Genomic DNA, 17,998 nt, shown 5'->3' on the forward strand with positions numbered 1-17,998 from the left:
CCTCTCTCTCTCTGCCTGCCTCTCTGCCTAGTTGTGATTTCTCTCTATCAAATAAATAAAATATTTTAAAAAAAAAATTTGGAATCCGACCTCCATTCTAAAACTGTTGTCACTTAACAACGTGATATTCTGCATGATCCTGATCAACAGTTTATTTTTACATAGGATTTAGGGAACCACAGGCTTAGAATAAACCAACATTTGTAATGAATCTTTTTTAAAATGAAAGCAAACCAGAGAGAAAATAACGTAAAAGAAGGTTATATAAGATGACATTAAATAAATAATAAATAAAATGAAAGGAAACCTAATGTGTATCCATTAGTATAGATTCCTTTTGATAGGAAAAGTGGCCAAGGACTCTGAAACCTGATTCAGAGCCAAACTCTCAGAAACAATAATTGAATTTAGGTTACTACAACAGCCAAAAGTACACCCTTGGTGTTTTTTTTCTTTGCAAGGCTTTTTTCTTCCTTAGCCTGAATAATTTTTTCTTTGTAATTAAAAAGAATTTAAGTCCCAGGGTGGATTTTGGATCTAATTTTGGAAAAACAAAATATGGGAAAAATCTTCCATATTATGGTTGAATAAACTCATATTGCAAAATTCTATAGATTAAAATTAGAGTGGCATTAGAGAGGATTAGTTATTCAGAAGTAAATGAATGTAGGCTTTTAACAAAAATTATAGTAATCAAGATATAGGGCTTAGAGAAGATGCTAATTGTTTCCCTTCTCCTTCTGGGCTTCTCCTTTAGTTCACAGTAAATAGACCAAAGAAATATATCAGGTGAGTGTTTTTTTGCATTGTTAAGGTGATTTATTTAGTATCAATAAGAATATAGAATTTTAAAAGGACAAATATAAATGAGAGAATGAAGTTTCTCCTTTGTTCCTTTTAACTATACAACAAACCGAGGTATATGGTGGGTTTTTTCCTCAAAAGAAAAAAAAATCCATAAGCATTCAGCTCATTATCGGACTATTTTTATTTATTTTTTAAAGATTATTTATTTTAGAGGGAGAGCGTGAGCAGGGAGGGAGATAATCTCAAGTCAACTCCATGCTGAGCAGAGAGCCCAACATGGGGCTGGATCTCACAATCCTGAGATGGTGATCTGAGCCAAAATCAAGAGTCAGACACTTAACAGTTTGACCCACCAAGGCAAACTGTAAATAAATAAAATTTTATTTATTTATAAATAAATTTATTTATAAATAAATAAAAATAAAAATTATTTTTTTTGTTTTTTTGGGTTTTTTTGTTTTTTGTTTCAAAGATTTTTTTTTCCATTTTATTTATTTTTTCAGCGTAACAGTATTCATTTTTTTTATTTTTAAATAAAAACTGAACATTGTATTCCTTTTCCTTTATTTAAATATTTTTCTTTAATGAGCTTTGCCCTTCTAGCTATCACAGATCCTGTTTTACAAGCTAACTGCCTAATTTTTTTGTGATTTACAGCTCGATAATAATGCATTTTCCTTCCCCTTTCTTTTTCCTTATTTATAAGGGAAAAATGCTTTCCTTACAGCAATAGCTTGGCCATTCTTTCCTAGTGTCTTAGCCTTCTGGCACCAACACCATTTGCATATGACACGTTCACAAAGCAGGTGTTATCTGAGTTGCTTTCTCACTGTATCCTTACCATGGACAGGTGCTGATTTGTCTTCCCTGGAATTTTGGTTTAACCAGAACCTTATAATACAAAATACTCTATGTTACATCTCTCTGTCCTCCAGTTCTCCTCTGTATTATCATGCCTAATTGAAGATTTTGGTTGTTGCTGTTTTTACTAATTTGTTGTTGCTGTTGTCATTACTGATTTTTGTTTTTAGCATTCTTTCCCTTTAATTAAAGCATTTCTGTTATGTGGACAATATATCTAATTTATGAAAGACAATACAGTGCAGTGTAAAACACTAAAGAAGGTATAAGATATGGTTTCTCACTTAGAAAAGGGGAGGGGAACATTTCTAGACAGTCTTTTTCTAGATAAAGACCTTTTATTTAGGTAGTCTTGCCCTTTTCTTGATAGTCTTTTCTAGATAGTCTTGCCCAGTCCCATGTTTTAGGCTGTATAGCCCAACTTCATTTCTGAGCTCCAGACACACACACACACATGCATATATATATATATGACATTTCCATTTAGAAGTCTGCAAGGCATTTCTGACTTAACATGTCTAAAATAGAACTTAGTTTTTCTCCTTCCTACATCCCATCCCCAGTTCTTCCCCATTTAGTAAGTGATGTCATCATCCACAGGTTGCTCTTACCCAAATTAAGAGCCTTTTTTGAGCCCTCTTTTTCTCACATACGTCATCACACCTGATGCATCAACTGCTTACCACCTTCACTTCTACCTCAGTCCAAGCTCTTCGATATTTCCAGAGTGGCCTTCCAATTCATCTTCTATTCTTGTTCCTTACAGTTTATTTCCAACATAGTAGCCAGGGTAAACTTTTTAAAACATAAATGAGATCATGGTGTGTCTTCAAACAAAACCCACTGATGACTTCCTATTACCCTTAGAATAAAATTTATCATTTTTACCATGGCCTGTTTCAGCCTATTTCTTTGACTTACTACCTACCATTCTCCTTGCTTGCTCAGCTCTAGCCACACTGGTCTCCTTGTTACTGTTCTTGAGAGACAAGAAATTTGTTCTTTCAGGATTATTGTCATTGCTGTCCCTTCTGTTTGAAATACTTTTACTGCAGAGTAAACTCTAAATCCCTGTTTAAATGTGTTCTAGGAGATGCCTTTCCTCACAATTTTGATCTTAACTATGTAGTGCACGTACTGCACCACCTGACAAACGCTGTTCCCTACTCTGCTTTAGTTCTGAGTTAATAACTACCTGGTATTACACGATTTTTTTATTTCCTTCTTGACAGCACTCCACCCTCACCCTGCCACCAGCTCTCTCTAGAATTTAAGCTCAGTGGGGCAGAGAATTTTCTGACTCATTTACTGTTTTATCTCTTGTACCAGGATACAATAACACTCAGTATTTAAGTGACTGAATTAATTAGATACATGACCTTGAGCAAATCAATTTAACTCCCTAGGCTTTGATTCCACATATATATGAAAAAAGGGATTAGACTATATAAGATCTCTGAAGAAGAGTATTTTAGATTGCAGATGACCAGTCATCTGGAATTGAAGGCAACTTCAAAGTCATTGAGTTCAAGCCTGTCATTTTAAAAATGATTTGACCAAGGTCATATTGCTCAGGCCAGTGCTCTTTTCATATTACATAATACCTCTGATTCTCTACTCAGCTCTGATTAGATCTCCCTCCAGACTTCTTTAATTATGGTTTGACTAGTTTTAATTTTTAGGCTCTTGGTCTTCTTCCTCACATTTACAAATAATTGTTTTTCTTCAGTCAGTCATTGTTTTCTCACCATTCACTGAATATAAGCTGACATGATTTGAAGCATTCTTTTTTTTTTTTATTTGAAGCATTCTTCTCAGTGCTTTCATTCTTCCCCTTATCTCCCTCCACTTTTATAGGAACTTTCTTTCTCTTTTTTGTGAGTCAGAAGTGTATATAATTACAGTTTAAATGTGTGTGTTAACTAGTACGGTTTTTATTATGCTTAATTTTGCCCCAAAAGTTATTAAGTAATGGAAAATAACTTTTGGGGCAAAATTAAGCATAATTAAAATTAGAGACTTCTCTAATTCACCTTGAAAAATTTTCAAGATTAATAGGGTTATAGGTTATTAGGAAAAACTTAGAATTTATCTATTCTAACCCGTCAGTTTTCAGGTGGGGAAATTTAAGTATATATAATAGCATTAGAAACACTGGAACAAATGAAGATAAACAATTCCTTACTTCAGGACTTCTCAAAGCCTTTAATATCTGAATGTGCATGTGACTCTCCAAGGAGAGATTATAATATTCAAATTTTATTTTACCACGATATCATATTATGGACCTTTTAAGTATCTTCTGGGACAAGGGTGCCCCATGTACCACATGTTTGCACGTTTATTAGGTGTCAGGTACAGTTCTAAGTACTTTACATGTTTCGACTCATTTTATATACTACCTATATTAATTTGTTCTTATTACTATGTGAAAATCTGTGTTTAAGAAATAATGTGCCATGGTGGAGAATGCAAGGAAGTCACAAGAAGAGGTGTATGTGTGTGTGTGTGTGTGTGTGTAAATACAGAATAGAAATCCTGGACATTGATTCATTTACAGTTCATCAAGTTTTCTATCTAGTTGATCATTGGTCTGTTTATATATCTTACTCTAGATATTTATGATATTCACTATATACTTTATTTAATATGAATATAATTTTTTATATTTTCTTAGAGCAATTCATTTGTAGAACATTTACTGATACATACCATAATCCATATTTACATTGTATCACATGAGCTTTTTGCATTCCATTAATATAATGAAAGTTTTCCTGGTTAATATGTTTTGAAAATGTTGATTATACACATATGGTTTTCCACTTTAAAAATTTCCAGAATATCAGGAAAAAATTATTGTAAAACATGCTTAGAGGAAAAGCACACCTCCCCATCAGTATAACCAGTATTTACATTTTTCTGTATATTTTTCTAATATTTTGATAGCTACTCTAGAGATAAACACTCTGTTGCCTCCAGCCAGTGAATCATACTTTTTGCTCTTATGTAGTTCTTTTCCTTGAATTGGGCTGGCTTTGTGACTTGCTTGATTAGTAGAATGCAGCAGAAGTGATTCTGCATGCCCCTGAGGCTAAGTCATAAGAAGCCTTGCCATTTTTTTCAAGTTTTCTTAAAATGCTTGCTGTGGGAGGAACCAGCCTCTAATAAGAAGTCAGCCTGCTCCGAAACCACAAAATGTATGGAATTCCAAACTGGTCATAAACTGTATGGTAAGGTTGCATGAACAGAGGAAGGCAAGGAGAGTAGGAGAGAGATCCCAGCCAGCTCCCAACTTTTCCAGAAATCCTAGCTGAGATTCCAGGTATTTGAGTGAAGAAGCCATCTTATATATATATCCATCTCAATACTACATTCAGATGATCCAGCCCCATCTGTCATCCAACTGCAACAATGTGAGAACCCAGGTGAGAGTCACCCAACTGACCCCAGTCAGCTCACAGAATCTTCAGAGAGAATAAGCTCCTGGTTTTGGTGTGGTTTCTTACATGAGAATAGATAACTAGAACAATGTGTAGCGATAGGTAACAAAACACATCAGAAAGTCATATTTGATATTATATAAATATGGTTATTTTCATTAATATTATAAATATGGATATATGTAATTTTAAAATATAAGTGTCATATTTGACATATTTGTCTACACCCAGTAGTGTACTAGAGCTGGCTCACACAGACTCACAAGAGTCAGTAGGTGTATCTTTTCATGACTGCACAGTAAGTGATATCACACTGGTAACTTGAAAGTGGCATGGTTGGGGTATTTACACTACAAAATTTGTAGATACTACAAAGCAGAGCTCACTTCCATCCTGAAAGCCAGTTAAACATTTCACGCACATCACTGTATCTTCCTTTTTTCACTTTGTTACCAGTATTGAATAGCTACTTATTTTGTTATTTGGATGTACCTTAATTTATTTGAACAATTGCCTATTGACCTACTCTTTCTTTAGAATTTATTTCTTAAAACAGAATTTGTGGCTCAAATATTGTACACATCTGGTTTTTATTAAGTATTATGAGTGTGTCCATCAGAAATACTATACCAATTTAGATACTGCCCCCTCAGTGGGGATATTCACCACCCAACTCTTATTTTTATATTTGGAATGCTCAGACTTAGACTTAGAAAAAGCTCTGTTTTTTATTCTTTTTTTTTTTTTTTTTAAGATTTTATTTATTTATTTGACAGAGAGAGATCACAAGTAGGCAGAGAGAGAGGAGGAAGCAGGCTCCCCGTGGAGCAGAGTGCCCGATGCGGGGCTCGATCCCAGGACCCTGAGATCATGACCTGAGCCGAAGGCAGCGGCTTAATCCACTGAGCCACCCAGGCGCCCCTCTGTTTTTTATTCTTAATAGTACTAAATAGATACTGTATTCACATGGTTCAAAACCTTGAAGTTAGAAGAGTATATGGGAAAATGTCTCCCATTTGTGCTTGTTGTCTCCCATCTTCCTAGTGCCCTTCCCAAGGTGACTTGAATCTTACCAGGAATTTGTATATACTTTAAGAGATGTTTACGGATGTACAACCAAGTATATTCCTTTTTCTTTTTTACTTGAATGGTAGTTACTATACATACTTCTCCGTCTTGCTTTTGTCATTTAACAGTATATCTTGGTGACTAATACCTAAAGCAAAAAGGCTCCGTCAGTATTTTTTCTGACCTCATAATATACCATGCACATTGTCTCTAATATTTTACTACTGCAAACAGTTTTTGTATATCATTTCACATACGTGAATAGATCAGTAGCATAAATTTTTAAAAGAATTGCTTGGTCAGAGGTCATGGCATATTCTTTAAATATGAGCATGAGAGGGGAGAAGGTCAGAGGGAGAAGCAGACCCTGCGGAGCTGGGAGCCCAACGCGGGACTTGATCATGGGACTTGGGATCATGACCTGAGCCGAAGGCAGTCACTTAACCAACTGAACTACACAGGCGCCCTATAATCAGTTTTGTTTCTATTTTACTATCATTTGCTTCTATCAGTTTCCAAGTTTATTTGGAATTGAGCAAAGTAATTTCTTAAAGCCATTTTAGTTTTGTTCTCTTTGTAGCTGTGTGTATGCTTGTATGTGTGCATATTTGCTGTTTTCTTCCCTTTGTTTCTTCCATTTTTGTTTCTGTTCCTTAATTTGCTTTATTGATAGATAATATAGTTAATATTTCTAGTTAGTCATTAATGTATTGATTTGAATTACAGTTTCTTGTTCTGCAGAAGTTTTAAGCTTTTGTTAATCAAAACTGTTAGTCTTTTCCTTTTATGGCTTTTTTTGTTTCATGTTACCTTTTTTATTTTTTATTTTTTTTTTATGTTACCTTTTATAAAAAGGCCTATACACTTCCACTATAAAAATATTCTTCATTCTTTTCATACTTTTATGATTTATTGTTATCTGTCTAGAATTTATTTTTCTTTTATTGTGTGGGGTGGCATCTAAATTACTGTTTCCAAGTGGATTGCCAACCATCCCAACATCACTTATTAAACAATCTATGATCTTTTCCCCTTTTATTTGTAATACTTTTATCATATACTTAACTTTTAACATTCTGTGAAAAATCCTTTTGCTCTTTTTGGATTGTACCAAGTTTACAGGATTAATTTGGGGAATAACTGATTTGATATCTTTAAAAACATTGAGTCTTTGCATGTAGAAACATGGACTTGTTTATGTATTTCAATTTTTTTCTGTGTCCTTTGATAGTGTTTTATCATTTTCTGTATTTCTTGCTAGTTGCTAGGTTTATTCCTAGATATTTTTTGGTTTTGTTGGTATTATAAATGAAATTGTTTTCATTATGTTTCTTCTCTGGTTTTTGACAGTATATAAGAAAATGTTTGATTTTTTGTATGTTAATCTTGCCCAACTTGCTAATCTCTTTGATTGTTTCTGTTTTTCCGTTGATTCTGTTGGATTTTCTGGTTAGTCTTTTTGTCTCTTTGTTCCCAATACTTACACCATTTTTTTAAGTTTTCCTTCTGGCAGGGTATCTTATTGACTTGACTAGGACTTTTGGAATAGTAGCTTTACTCTTGACAGCACCAAAGGACAAAACTAGGACAGGTGGGCAGAACAGCTAGAGCTATTCTAGCTATTTGAATGTGGAAAAGGCAAGCTTGTATTTTATCAATACCACTGTACTAATTTCTATTCACAGAACAACTAGATTGAAAGCAAATTAATTTGCTAGGTAAAGAATAGGACTGGATGACTTCTAAGTTTAAATGTTTAGTTGAGAGTATAAAGAGAGAATTGAGGAATGACTTAAGAACTCTTTTTTATTTTATTTTATTTTATTTTTTCAGTGTTCCAAGATTCATTGTTTATGCACCACACCCAGTGCTCCGTGCACTACATGCCCTTCTTAATACCCACCACCAGGCTCACCCATTCCCCCACCCCTCTCCTCTCTAAAACCCTCAGTTTGTTTCTCAGAGTCCACATCTCTCATGGTTCATCTCCCCCTATGATTTCCCCCAATTCATTTTTCCTTTCCTTCTCCTAATGTCCTCCATGTTATTTCTTATGCTTCACAAGTAAGTGAAACCATATGATAATTGACTGTCTGTGCTTAACTTATTTCACTCAGCATAATCTCCTCCAGTCTTGCCCATGTTGATATAAAAGTTGGGTATTCATCGTTTCTGATGGAGGCATAATATTTCACTGTATATATGGGCCATATCTTCTTTATCCATTCTTTTGTTGAAGGGCATCTGGGCTCTTCCTACAATTTGGTGATTGTGGACATTGCTGCTATGAACATTGGGGTGCATATGGCCCTTCTTTTCACTATATCTGTATCTTTGGGATAAATACCCAGTAGTGCAATTTCAGGATCATAGGGTAGCTCTATTTTTAATTTTTTGAGGACTCTCCACACTGACTTTAAGAACTCTTATATAGGGGCACCTGCGTGGCTCAGTTGTTAAGCTACTGCCTTCAGCTCAGGTCATGATCCCAGAGCCCTGGGATCAAGCCCTGCATCAGGCTCCCTGCTCAGCAGGAAGCCTGCTTCTCCCTCTCCCACTCCCCCTGCTTGTGTTCCCTCTCTTGCTGTGTCTCTCTCTCAAATAATAAATAAAATCTTTAACCAAAAAAAAAAAAAAAATCTTGTATAGGGGCACCTGGGTGGGGCTCAGTTAAGCATCTGTCTTCTGCTTAGGTCATGATCCTGGAGTCCCAGATTGAGTCCAGCATCAGGCTTCCTGCTCAGTGGGGATTCTGCTTCCTCTGCCCCTCAACTTGCTTTTTCTCTCTCTCTTTCTCTCTCTTGCTCTGTCTCTCAAGTAAATAAAATCTTAAAAAAAAAAGAACTCTTGTTTAGAGGGTAGTGGGGAGCAAACGTAAAAGAGCAGGAGTAGGAAGTCAAGAAGAAAGTAATGAAAGTAAGAAAGTCATGCCTCATTAGGAGAATAATCATGACTATGCAGTGTTATAGAAGTCAAGGGAGATAAAGGTTTTGTAAAGTATGAGATAATCATCAATAAGTGATGCTATATAAGAATATTTTTAAAAAATGAAACTAGTTGGCTCAGTCGGTAGAGCATGTGACTCTTGATTTTGGGGTTGTGAGTTTGAGTTTAAAGGTAAAATCTTAAAAAAAAAAAGGAACAACAGGAAGCCATTGTATTTTTTAATGAGAAGGTTATTTGTGATCTGCTTTCATGTCTCTTCATCTGCTTCTTTTAATTATAGTTCTTCAATGGTTTCTTTAATTTGTATTTTCATTTAGATTATCATCTTGGTGGGAACATTAATCATACCTTACATCTGTTTTATAAGCCTCATGGGGCTTTAAACAGAATTATTCTTAGAGTAGTAATGATCTATAAATATTTGCTTTTTGATTTTTTGATTTTTAAATTCTAAGGAATTACACCTTAATTCTAGGTTATGATTATAATTTAAGTTCCATGTTTTGAGCTTACCAGGCTAACTGTAATCATGTGCCGTTATAGATGAAACATAAACATAAAATCAGTTATAGATAAAACATAGTAAAAATGAATGTGATCAGTCTAAAAGACAAAATAAACTTATTTATATAACAGATATGCACATTGATAACTAGTGATGAAAAACATGGGGCCTGCTGAACTCCAGGTATGAAGTAGCTAGAGGTGAGTGGGTATCCAGTTTCTGGGGTGTATTGGAAGTGTAAGTGTCACATGGAAGTCAGGACCAGAACTAGGCTCACTGGTTAAAAGTAGGAATTGGAAATGAGGCTCCCCTGCTCTTGAAAGGAAGTCCATGTAAAAGAACTGTTCCTTAAGGCTATAGTTAATATAAAAATACTTATCTAGAAATGTGGGAAGACACCAGCACAGCCTTAAGACCAATATTTAAGCCAAACTGCCAGGACTTAGTACCCGAATCTCTAATAATCTGTAACATCTGTAGTTCACAATCACCAGTATAAAACCTGGTTTTTGACAAGGTCCCTTTGAGCACTGGTGAAGACAAAAAGTCATGAGACAGCGTGAGATAAATGGAGGGAGGGAAGAAGGGAGAGAGAGGGGAAGAGAAAGGGAAAGTTCTAACTCAAGATATGCAAATTAAAATTCCAAAACATGATTCAAAAAAGGAAAAAGCCAAACCTAGAAAACATCCAACAAAATCAACAATCAGAAGATATATTTGCTCCCAGATGAAATGAAAGTAGTAAACTAAGTTTATAAAGACTTATTTTTTAAAAAGTATGTTCAGGATACCCTAAAAGATAAACAATAAAAACCACTTTAAAAGAATAAGAGATTGTGAATTAGTAGAAATGGAATAAGAATAGGCAATATAAGAACTAATTAGACAACTTAGAATTGAAGTTGCAGAATACAGAATATAGAGAGCCATACAATACTAAAAACTATGTAATTACGTAGTTAAAAGACACACAAAAAAATAAGGGTTGAGGAACTTCAGTACACATCTAATGGGAGTTGTAGTATAAGAAGCCATAAGAATGACTAAAAAGCAATAACCAAAAACCTAATGTCTGAGAATTTTCCAGAACTGAAAACATAGGTCCTTAGATTAAAAGTACACTCTGCATACTAAGCAGGAGAAATAAAAATCAATCACAATGAGAAACATTCAGTGCAACTATAAAGGGAAAAGGATAAAGAAAAATTTTAAAGCTACCAGAGAGAGGAAGTAAATCTCCAAAAGATTATCAATTAGACTTCTTAACAAGTAAATAAATAAAATCTTTTAAACAGTTAACACAGGTAAAAAAAAAAAAAAAGTTAACACAGGTAAACAAAATTGAGAATATAAAAAATTTGAATGACAAAGCTAGTAAAGTGGATCTAATACAGATAGATTTTAGAGAGTATGGGCTATTTTAAAGTTCACAAGGAATACTTAAATAAATTGACAGTGTCCTAAATCAAAAGGAATTCTCCAAAATTTAAGGTAACCAGAATAATATAGACAAATTCTCTGACTATAATAATTAAACTTGAAACCAACAATAAAAAGCAAATTTTAAAAACTCATCTGACTAGAAACTAGAAAATGTACCTAGAAATAACTCATAGGTTAAAGAGGAAGCTTGAAAACAGCCAGCAGAGTAAGATGAAGTAGGTCGAAGGATGGGCTATAAAAGATAAGCAAAGAAATTAATGAAATGGGGGGAAAGACTAATACTTTCCTAATTTTATATTGTAATTGACCAATGATAGGACTAACAGAACTGACCAAGAAGAATATAGGTATTATTTATTTGAGCCTCTAGTCCTATTCATGGCTTATTTTCTACATTAATAATCTTCTTCCTTACAAGATACCATTATGACTCTGAAAAATAACCTGAGGGTTTTGAAGGGGCGGGGTGGTGGGAGGTTGGGGAACCATGTGGTGGGTAATAGGGAGGGCACGTATTTCATGGAGCACTGGGTGTGGTGCAAAAACAATGAATACTGTTACGCTGAAAAGAAATTTTTTAAAAAGTGGAAAAAAAAAGAAGATACCATTATGAGCTAATAAGAAAAATATAGGACTCAAAATATAAAATAGAAACTTACTGTCAAATTATCAGGAGTGTATATCTTTTTCGTATAACAAATTTAACTATAGAACTGTAAAAGTGAAAATACCAAGTTTGTAGAATTACTTAACTATTGTTTATTTTGAAGATTTATAATGGCCTTTGATAGAAGGTTTTTTCTTTTTATATATTTAAGATATTTTTCTTTCCCTTCTTTTAGGTTACTCAAATGAGTCGTCCAGACCTGATTCTCTTTCTGATGAAATACCTGATGGCTCTCATTGTTGGTATTCCCTCCATCTTTTGGGTTGGAAGCAAAAAGACATGCTTTGAATGGGCCAGTTTTTTTCATGGTCGTAGGAAAAAAGAGTAAGTTGAAATGATCACAATGTTCACAAACCTCACATTCACATAAAATTTTTGTATTGCTTATGTTAAAACACTTTGGATTTGGTGGATGTGTTTCAATGTGATTGTAACCTTAGCTACAACCAGTTGTGATTAGCACTGTAGCATGTATTAATTAGAAGCTAAAACTTGATTCTGAGAAGATAGCCAAGTAGAACCAGGCAGGCTTACTAATTAAGAGTATTTGAGGGAAAGCTGATCTTACTTTCAGAAATTTAAATTATAATTTTCTTAAAAATAAGAACAAATTAATGCTTTTATATATCTATGTTATTACTTGATCTTCTTGATATTCCTGTGAGGGCTGGTATGTATTATTTCTGTGTTACAGATGAGAAAACTGAGCACAGAGAGATTAAATGCTTTGGCCAAAATCACACAGGTATTAGACTTCCCTTTCCAATTGTCCATTGTTCTTCTAAGTATACCAGAAATTGTATAAAATTGTATAGATAACATGTTATTCCATTATGATAAAGTACACATTAAAGCCAAAATAGAAAAATGATATTAAATACATTATATAATGATAATGAAATGCATTAAAGAAATAAGCCAGGACTGTGCCCTGGGCTAGAGCGGCAGCTCCTTATTCTGGAGCTCAAGAGCGAGAGCATCCCATAGCTATATCCAGCATTTGTCTGCTTTAGCCTTTGAAAAACAACTATAAAGTAATTGTAGTAACAGTTGCCAATTAATTGAGCACATATAATACTCCAAGCACAGTTCTGAGCATTTTATATATTATTAAAACTTTTAATCCTTCAAACAGCCTTGTAAGAGAGATCATCATTTTACGGTAAGGAAACTTGAAACATGGAATCAAGGTTTCATAATCATTGCTAGAATTGAGATTCAGACCCAAGCGGTCTGATTCTAGACTCTTGTTTTTGCTTATGTACTGTGCTACAAAGAGACTAGTTTCTAAAATTGTGCTAATCAAATTAGTGTTTTGCCCCTGAGTGAAGACACATTTAACATTGTGCTTATACTAGTAATTCTGACACTGATTGAAATATTTTTAGAAATCTTCTTTTGGAATTATATAAATCATATCACTTAATTTCTCTGTTTTCTTATCTGTAAAATGAGGGGACAAATGTTTACCGTTTGAAGATGGATTAAATTTTTGGAACTGGAAGTTCAGTTTCAAACTGGAAGTCAGTTTGAACCAAGTTTTAAAAATAAGTTTAGAAAATAAAGTCAGCAATTAAGGCTGATTTGTGATGTATGAATATATGATTAGGGCCATTGATGACAGAGAAACAGATATTGTTTGTTTGTTTGTTTTAACTGTTTTTGACTTGTTCATTCTTCTATCCAGTTTTTGACACTTTGATTTGAGGAAATGTGTGTGTGTACATATGTTATTTATCCATATATGTACATATGTATATATAATATTTTATCATTACAAACATTTTATCATTACTTTGGCTTTTAAGCCATTTGTTAAGAGTGAACACGAGAGTGAGGGGGAGGGGCAAGGGGAGAGGAAGAGAGAGAATCTCAGGCAGCCTCCATACCCAGCATAGAGCCCAGTGTGGGGCTGGAATTCACATCTTAAGCCTTTAAGATGTCTAGTAATTAATTTTATCTTAGCTTAAATTAAAGATAATTTTATCTTAGCTTAAATTAAATTTTCATTAATTTTGTTCTAGTTTTGACCACTCATGTTTATTCTAGCATGGAACAACTGTTTCACCATAAGACCAACTTGTAGCCTTAAAACAAATGTTCTTCATATCAGAGAGATCATATGATAATTGTCTTTCTCTGATTGACTTATTTCACTCAGCATAAGGAATTTGAGAGGCAGGGCGGGGGTTTGGGAGGTAGGGAAGGAAAAAATGAAACAAGATGGGATCAGGAGGGAGACAAACCACAAGAGACTCTTATTAATCTCACAAAACAAACTGAGGGTTTTGGGGGGTGAGGGTGTGGGGAGAGGGTGGTTGGGTTATGGACATTGGGGAGGGTACGTGCTACACTGAGTGCTGTGAGATATGTAAGCCTGATGATTCACAGACCTGTATCCTTTGGGCAAATAATACATTATATGTTAATAAAAATAATTTAAAAGAAAACTGTTCTTACAGGTTGAAAAATATACCTGTTGGGGCACCTGGATAGCTCAGTCATTTGGGCATCCAACCCTTGATTTCAGCTCAGGTCATGATCTCAGGTCATGGGATGGAGCCCCACATCAGGCTCCACACTCAGTGGGGAATCTGCTTGAGATTCTCTCTCTCTCTCTCTGCCTCCCCCTGCATGTGTGTGTGTGTTCCCTCTCTCTGTCTCTAAGATAAATAAATTAATTAAAATATATAATATATATTTATATATATATATATATATATATATATATATCTGTGCTACAGTGAGGCCTCCAATACATCCATAAACCATGCAAGAAAAAAATTTCTCTATTGTAATATCTTTGTAATATTTCAGTGTACTTGAGAATCATAAATTTCTTTAATTGAAAGGGGCTTTTAGAAATGATGAAATCATATAGCTTCATCTTATAGATGAGGAAAATGAAGAAAAGGGGATAATGACTTGCATAAGGTCATGTATTTATTGAACTAAAATCCAGATTTCCTTATTCTAATGCAGGCTTCTTTCCATCATACCACCTTAAAGTACAGATTGACATAATCTTTGTTAAATTCTTTCCTCTGTCAACAATGTTACCTTATATCTCTCCTAAAGACATTATTTGGAGAGCAATTAATTTCAAGAATAATGTCAGCATATCACATTTATTGGTCTATGGGGATGTTAGTCTGTATCTTAAATTTAGTATTTTGTTTTCTAGGATAGTGAATGAGAGCCGACAGGTACTACAGGAACCTGATTTTGCTCAGTCTCTTTTGAGGGATCCAAATACTCCTATTATAAGAAAATCAAGAGGAACTTCCACTCAAGGAACATCCACACATGCTTCTTCAACGCAGCTTGCTATGGTGGATGATCAGAGAAGCAAGGCAGGGAGCGTCCACAGCAAAGTAAGCAGCTACCACGGCAGTCTCCACAGATCCCGTGATGGCAGGTGAGTTTCACTGGTAGCTTAGTTTATTTCAGACTTTGAATTAGAGTCCCACAGCTATGAAGGAAGGGTAACCAATTCTGAAATAGAAGTTGGACATTATTTGTATCTAAAACAATGTTTTTAATTGAAGTATAATTAACATACAGTGTCACATTACCTTCAGGTATTATCATTATTCAACAATTCTGTACATTACTCAGTGCTCATCATAATTATACTCTTAATCTCCTTTTTGTTTCACCCATCCCTCTACCCACCTCCCCTCTGGCAACCACCAGTTTGTTCTCAGTATTTTAGAGTCTCTTTTGTTGTTGGTGGTGGTCTCTCTTTTTTCTTTGTTCATTTATTTTGCTTCTTAAATTCCACATGTGAGTGAAATCATACAGCATTTGTCTTTTTTCATCTGACTTATTTCATTTAGCATTTTGCCTTCTAGGTTTATCCATATTTTCACCAATGGCAAGATCTCATTCTTTTTATGGCTGAGTAATATCCCATTTTTTATATATACCCCATCTTCTTTATCCATTCATGTATGGATGGACACTTGGGTCACTTCCATAGATAATGCCACTGTAAACATAGGAATGCATATATCTTTTCAAACTAGTATTTTTGTTTTCTTTGGATAAATACTCAGTAGCAGAATTACTGGACCATGTGGTAATTCTGTTTTTAATTTTTTCAAGAACCTCCATAGTGTTTTCCACAGAGGCTGCACCTGTTTACATTCCTATCAATAATGCACTAGGATTCCTTTTTCTCCACATTTTCACCAACATTTGTTATTTCTTGTCTATTTTATTTTACCCACTCTGACAGGTATATAATGCTATCTCATTGTGGTTTTGATTTGTATTTCCCTGATGATTAGTGATGTCAAGCATCTTTCCATGTGTCTGTTGGCCATCTGTATATCTTCTTTGGAAAAATGTCTGATCAGGTGCTCTGCTCATCTTTTAATGGGATTCTTTGTTTTTCTAAGGTTGAGTTGTATAAGTTCTTTATATATTTGTGGATATTAACCCCTTATTGGATATATCATTTGCAATTATCTTCTCCCATTCAGTAGGTTCCCTTGTTGTTTGTTGACAGTTTCCTTCACTGTGCAAAATCCTTTTATTTTGGTGTAATCCCAGTAGTTTAATTTTTATTTCCCTTACCTGAGGAGACATATCTAGGAAAATGTTTCTATGGCCAGTGTCAGAGAGATTACTGCCTATGTTCAAAGGCATCCAAATTGGTATTGAAGAAGCAAAACTTTCACTATTTGCAGATGGCATGATACTATATATAGAAAACTCTAATGACTCCATGAGAAAACTATTAGTGCTGATAAATGAATTCAGTAAAGTTACAGGATACAAAATTAATATACAGAAATCTGTTGCATTTCTGTATACTAGTAATGAAGCAGCAGAAAAAGAAATTCAGGAAACAATCATTTACATTTAGTGCATTTACAACTGCACTAAAAATAATAAAATACCTGGGGCACCTGGTGGCTCAGTCATTAAGCATCTGCCTTGGGCTCAGGTCGGATCAAGCCTCACATCGGGTTGCCTTCTCAGCAGGAAGTCTGCTTCTCCCTCTCCCACTTCCCCTGCTTGTGTCCCTTCTCTCTCTCTCTCTCTCTCTCTGTCTCTTTTTCTCTCTGTTAATTGATTAATTAAAGTCTTTTAAAAATAGTAATAGTAATAATAAAATACCTAAGAATAAACTTAACCAAAAAGGCAAAAGACCTATACTCCAAAAACTATAAATCACTGTTGAAATAAGCTGAAGATGACACAACAAATGGAATGATAGTCCATGCTTAAGGATTAGAAGAACCGATATTGTTAAAATATCCGTACCGCCCAAAACAATCTACAGATTTAATATAATCTCTGTCAAAATACCAACAACAGTTTTCACAGAACTAGAACAAGTAATCCTAAAATTTGTATGAAACTACAAAAGACCCTGAATAGCCAAAGCAATCTTGAGAAAGAAGAACAATGTTGGAGGTATCATAATCCCAGATTTCAAGATATACTACAAACATGTACTAATCAAAACAGGATGGTATTAGCACAAAAATAGACACATAAATCAGTGGAACATAATAGAGAATCCAAAAATAAACCCACACATAATATGGACAAAGGAGGTAGGAATATACAGTGGGTAAAAGACAGTCTCTTCAACAAATGGTGTTCAGAAAACTGGACAATAACATGCAAAAGAATGAAACCAGACCACTTTCTTGCACCATACACAAAAATAATCCAAAATGGACTAAAGACGTAAATGTGAGACCCAAAACCATAAAACTCCTAGAAGAAGTTGGACATAATTAATCTTTTTGAACTTTGCTAGGTACAGTTTCCCTGGATTATGGCCAGACTTAAAGCCAGTTAGAGTTTAGAGGTTTAGACCCGATGCAGTCAGCAAATACGGAGGCATCGAAAGGTATTAAGGCAAAGAGAAGGCCAGGGTGAAAGTGGATATGTTAGTAGGATTAATTTAGCAAATAATTATGGAATGCACACTATGTCAAGCACTACGCTAGGCTCTGGGAAGAAGATGATTTAGGCATGATCTGTGTTCTTAACAAACTCAAGAAAGAGAATATAGTCAGTATTAATGTTGCAGTTAAAAACATGGGGCCTGGAATGAAAATCCTCAGTTTTCTCATCTGTAAAAGGGAAATAGGAATACCTGCCTCTTTAGGAATGTTGTAAAGGGGCGCCTGGGCGGCTCAGTCGGTTAAGCATCTGCTTTGCTTTCAGGTCATGATCTCCAGGTCCTGGGATTGAGCTCCATGTTAGACTTCCTGCTCAGCGGGGAGTCTGCTT

The 17,998-nt window shown here is 34.6% G+C and overlaps 1 protein-coding gene across 1 annotated transcript in view; it reads left to right on the top strand.

The window, feature by feature from the left end:
* The window catches only part of FZD3 (frizzled class receptor 3), a 101,029-nt gene that overhangs the window by 70,783 nt on the left and 12,248 nt on the right, over positions 1-17,998 (top strand). The window contains exons 5-6 of the mRNA XM_045998222.1: positions 11,916-12,064; positions 14,925-15,158. Coding sequence (XP_045854178.1) covers positions 11,916-12,064; positions 14,925-15,158 — 383 coding nt within the window. The remainder of the gene's footprint in view (positions 1-11,915; positions 12,065-14,924; positions 15,159-17,998) is intronic.

Source organism: Meles meles, chromosome 2 (genome assembly GCF_922984935.1).
Source record: "Meles meles chromosome 2, mMelMel3.1 paternal haplotype, whole genome shotgun sequence".
Lineage (NCBI taxonomy): Eukaryota > Metazoa > Chordata > Mammalia > Carnivora > Mustelidae > Meles > Meles meles.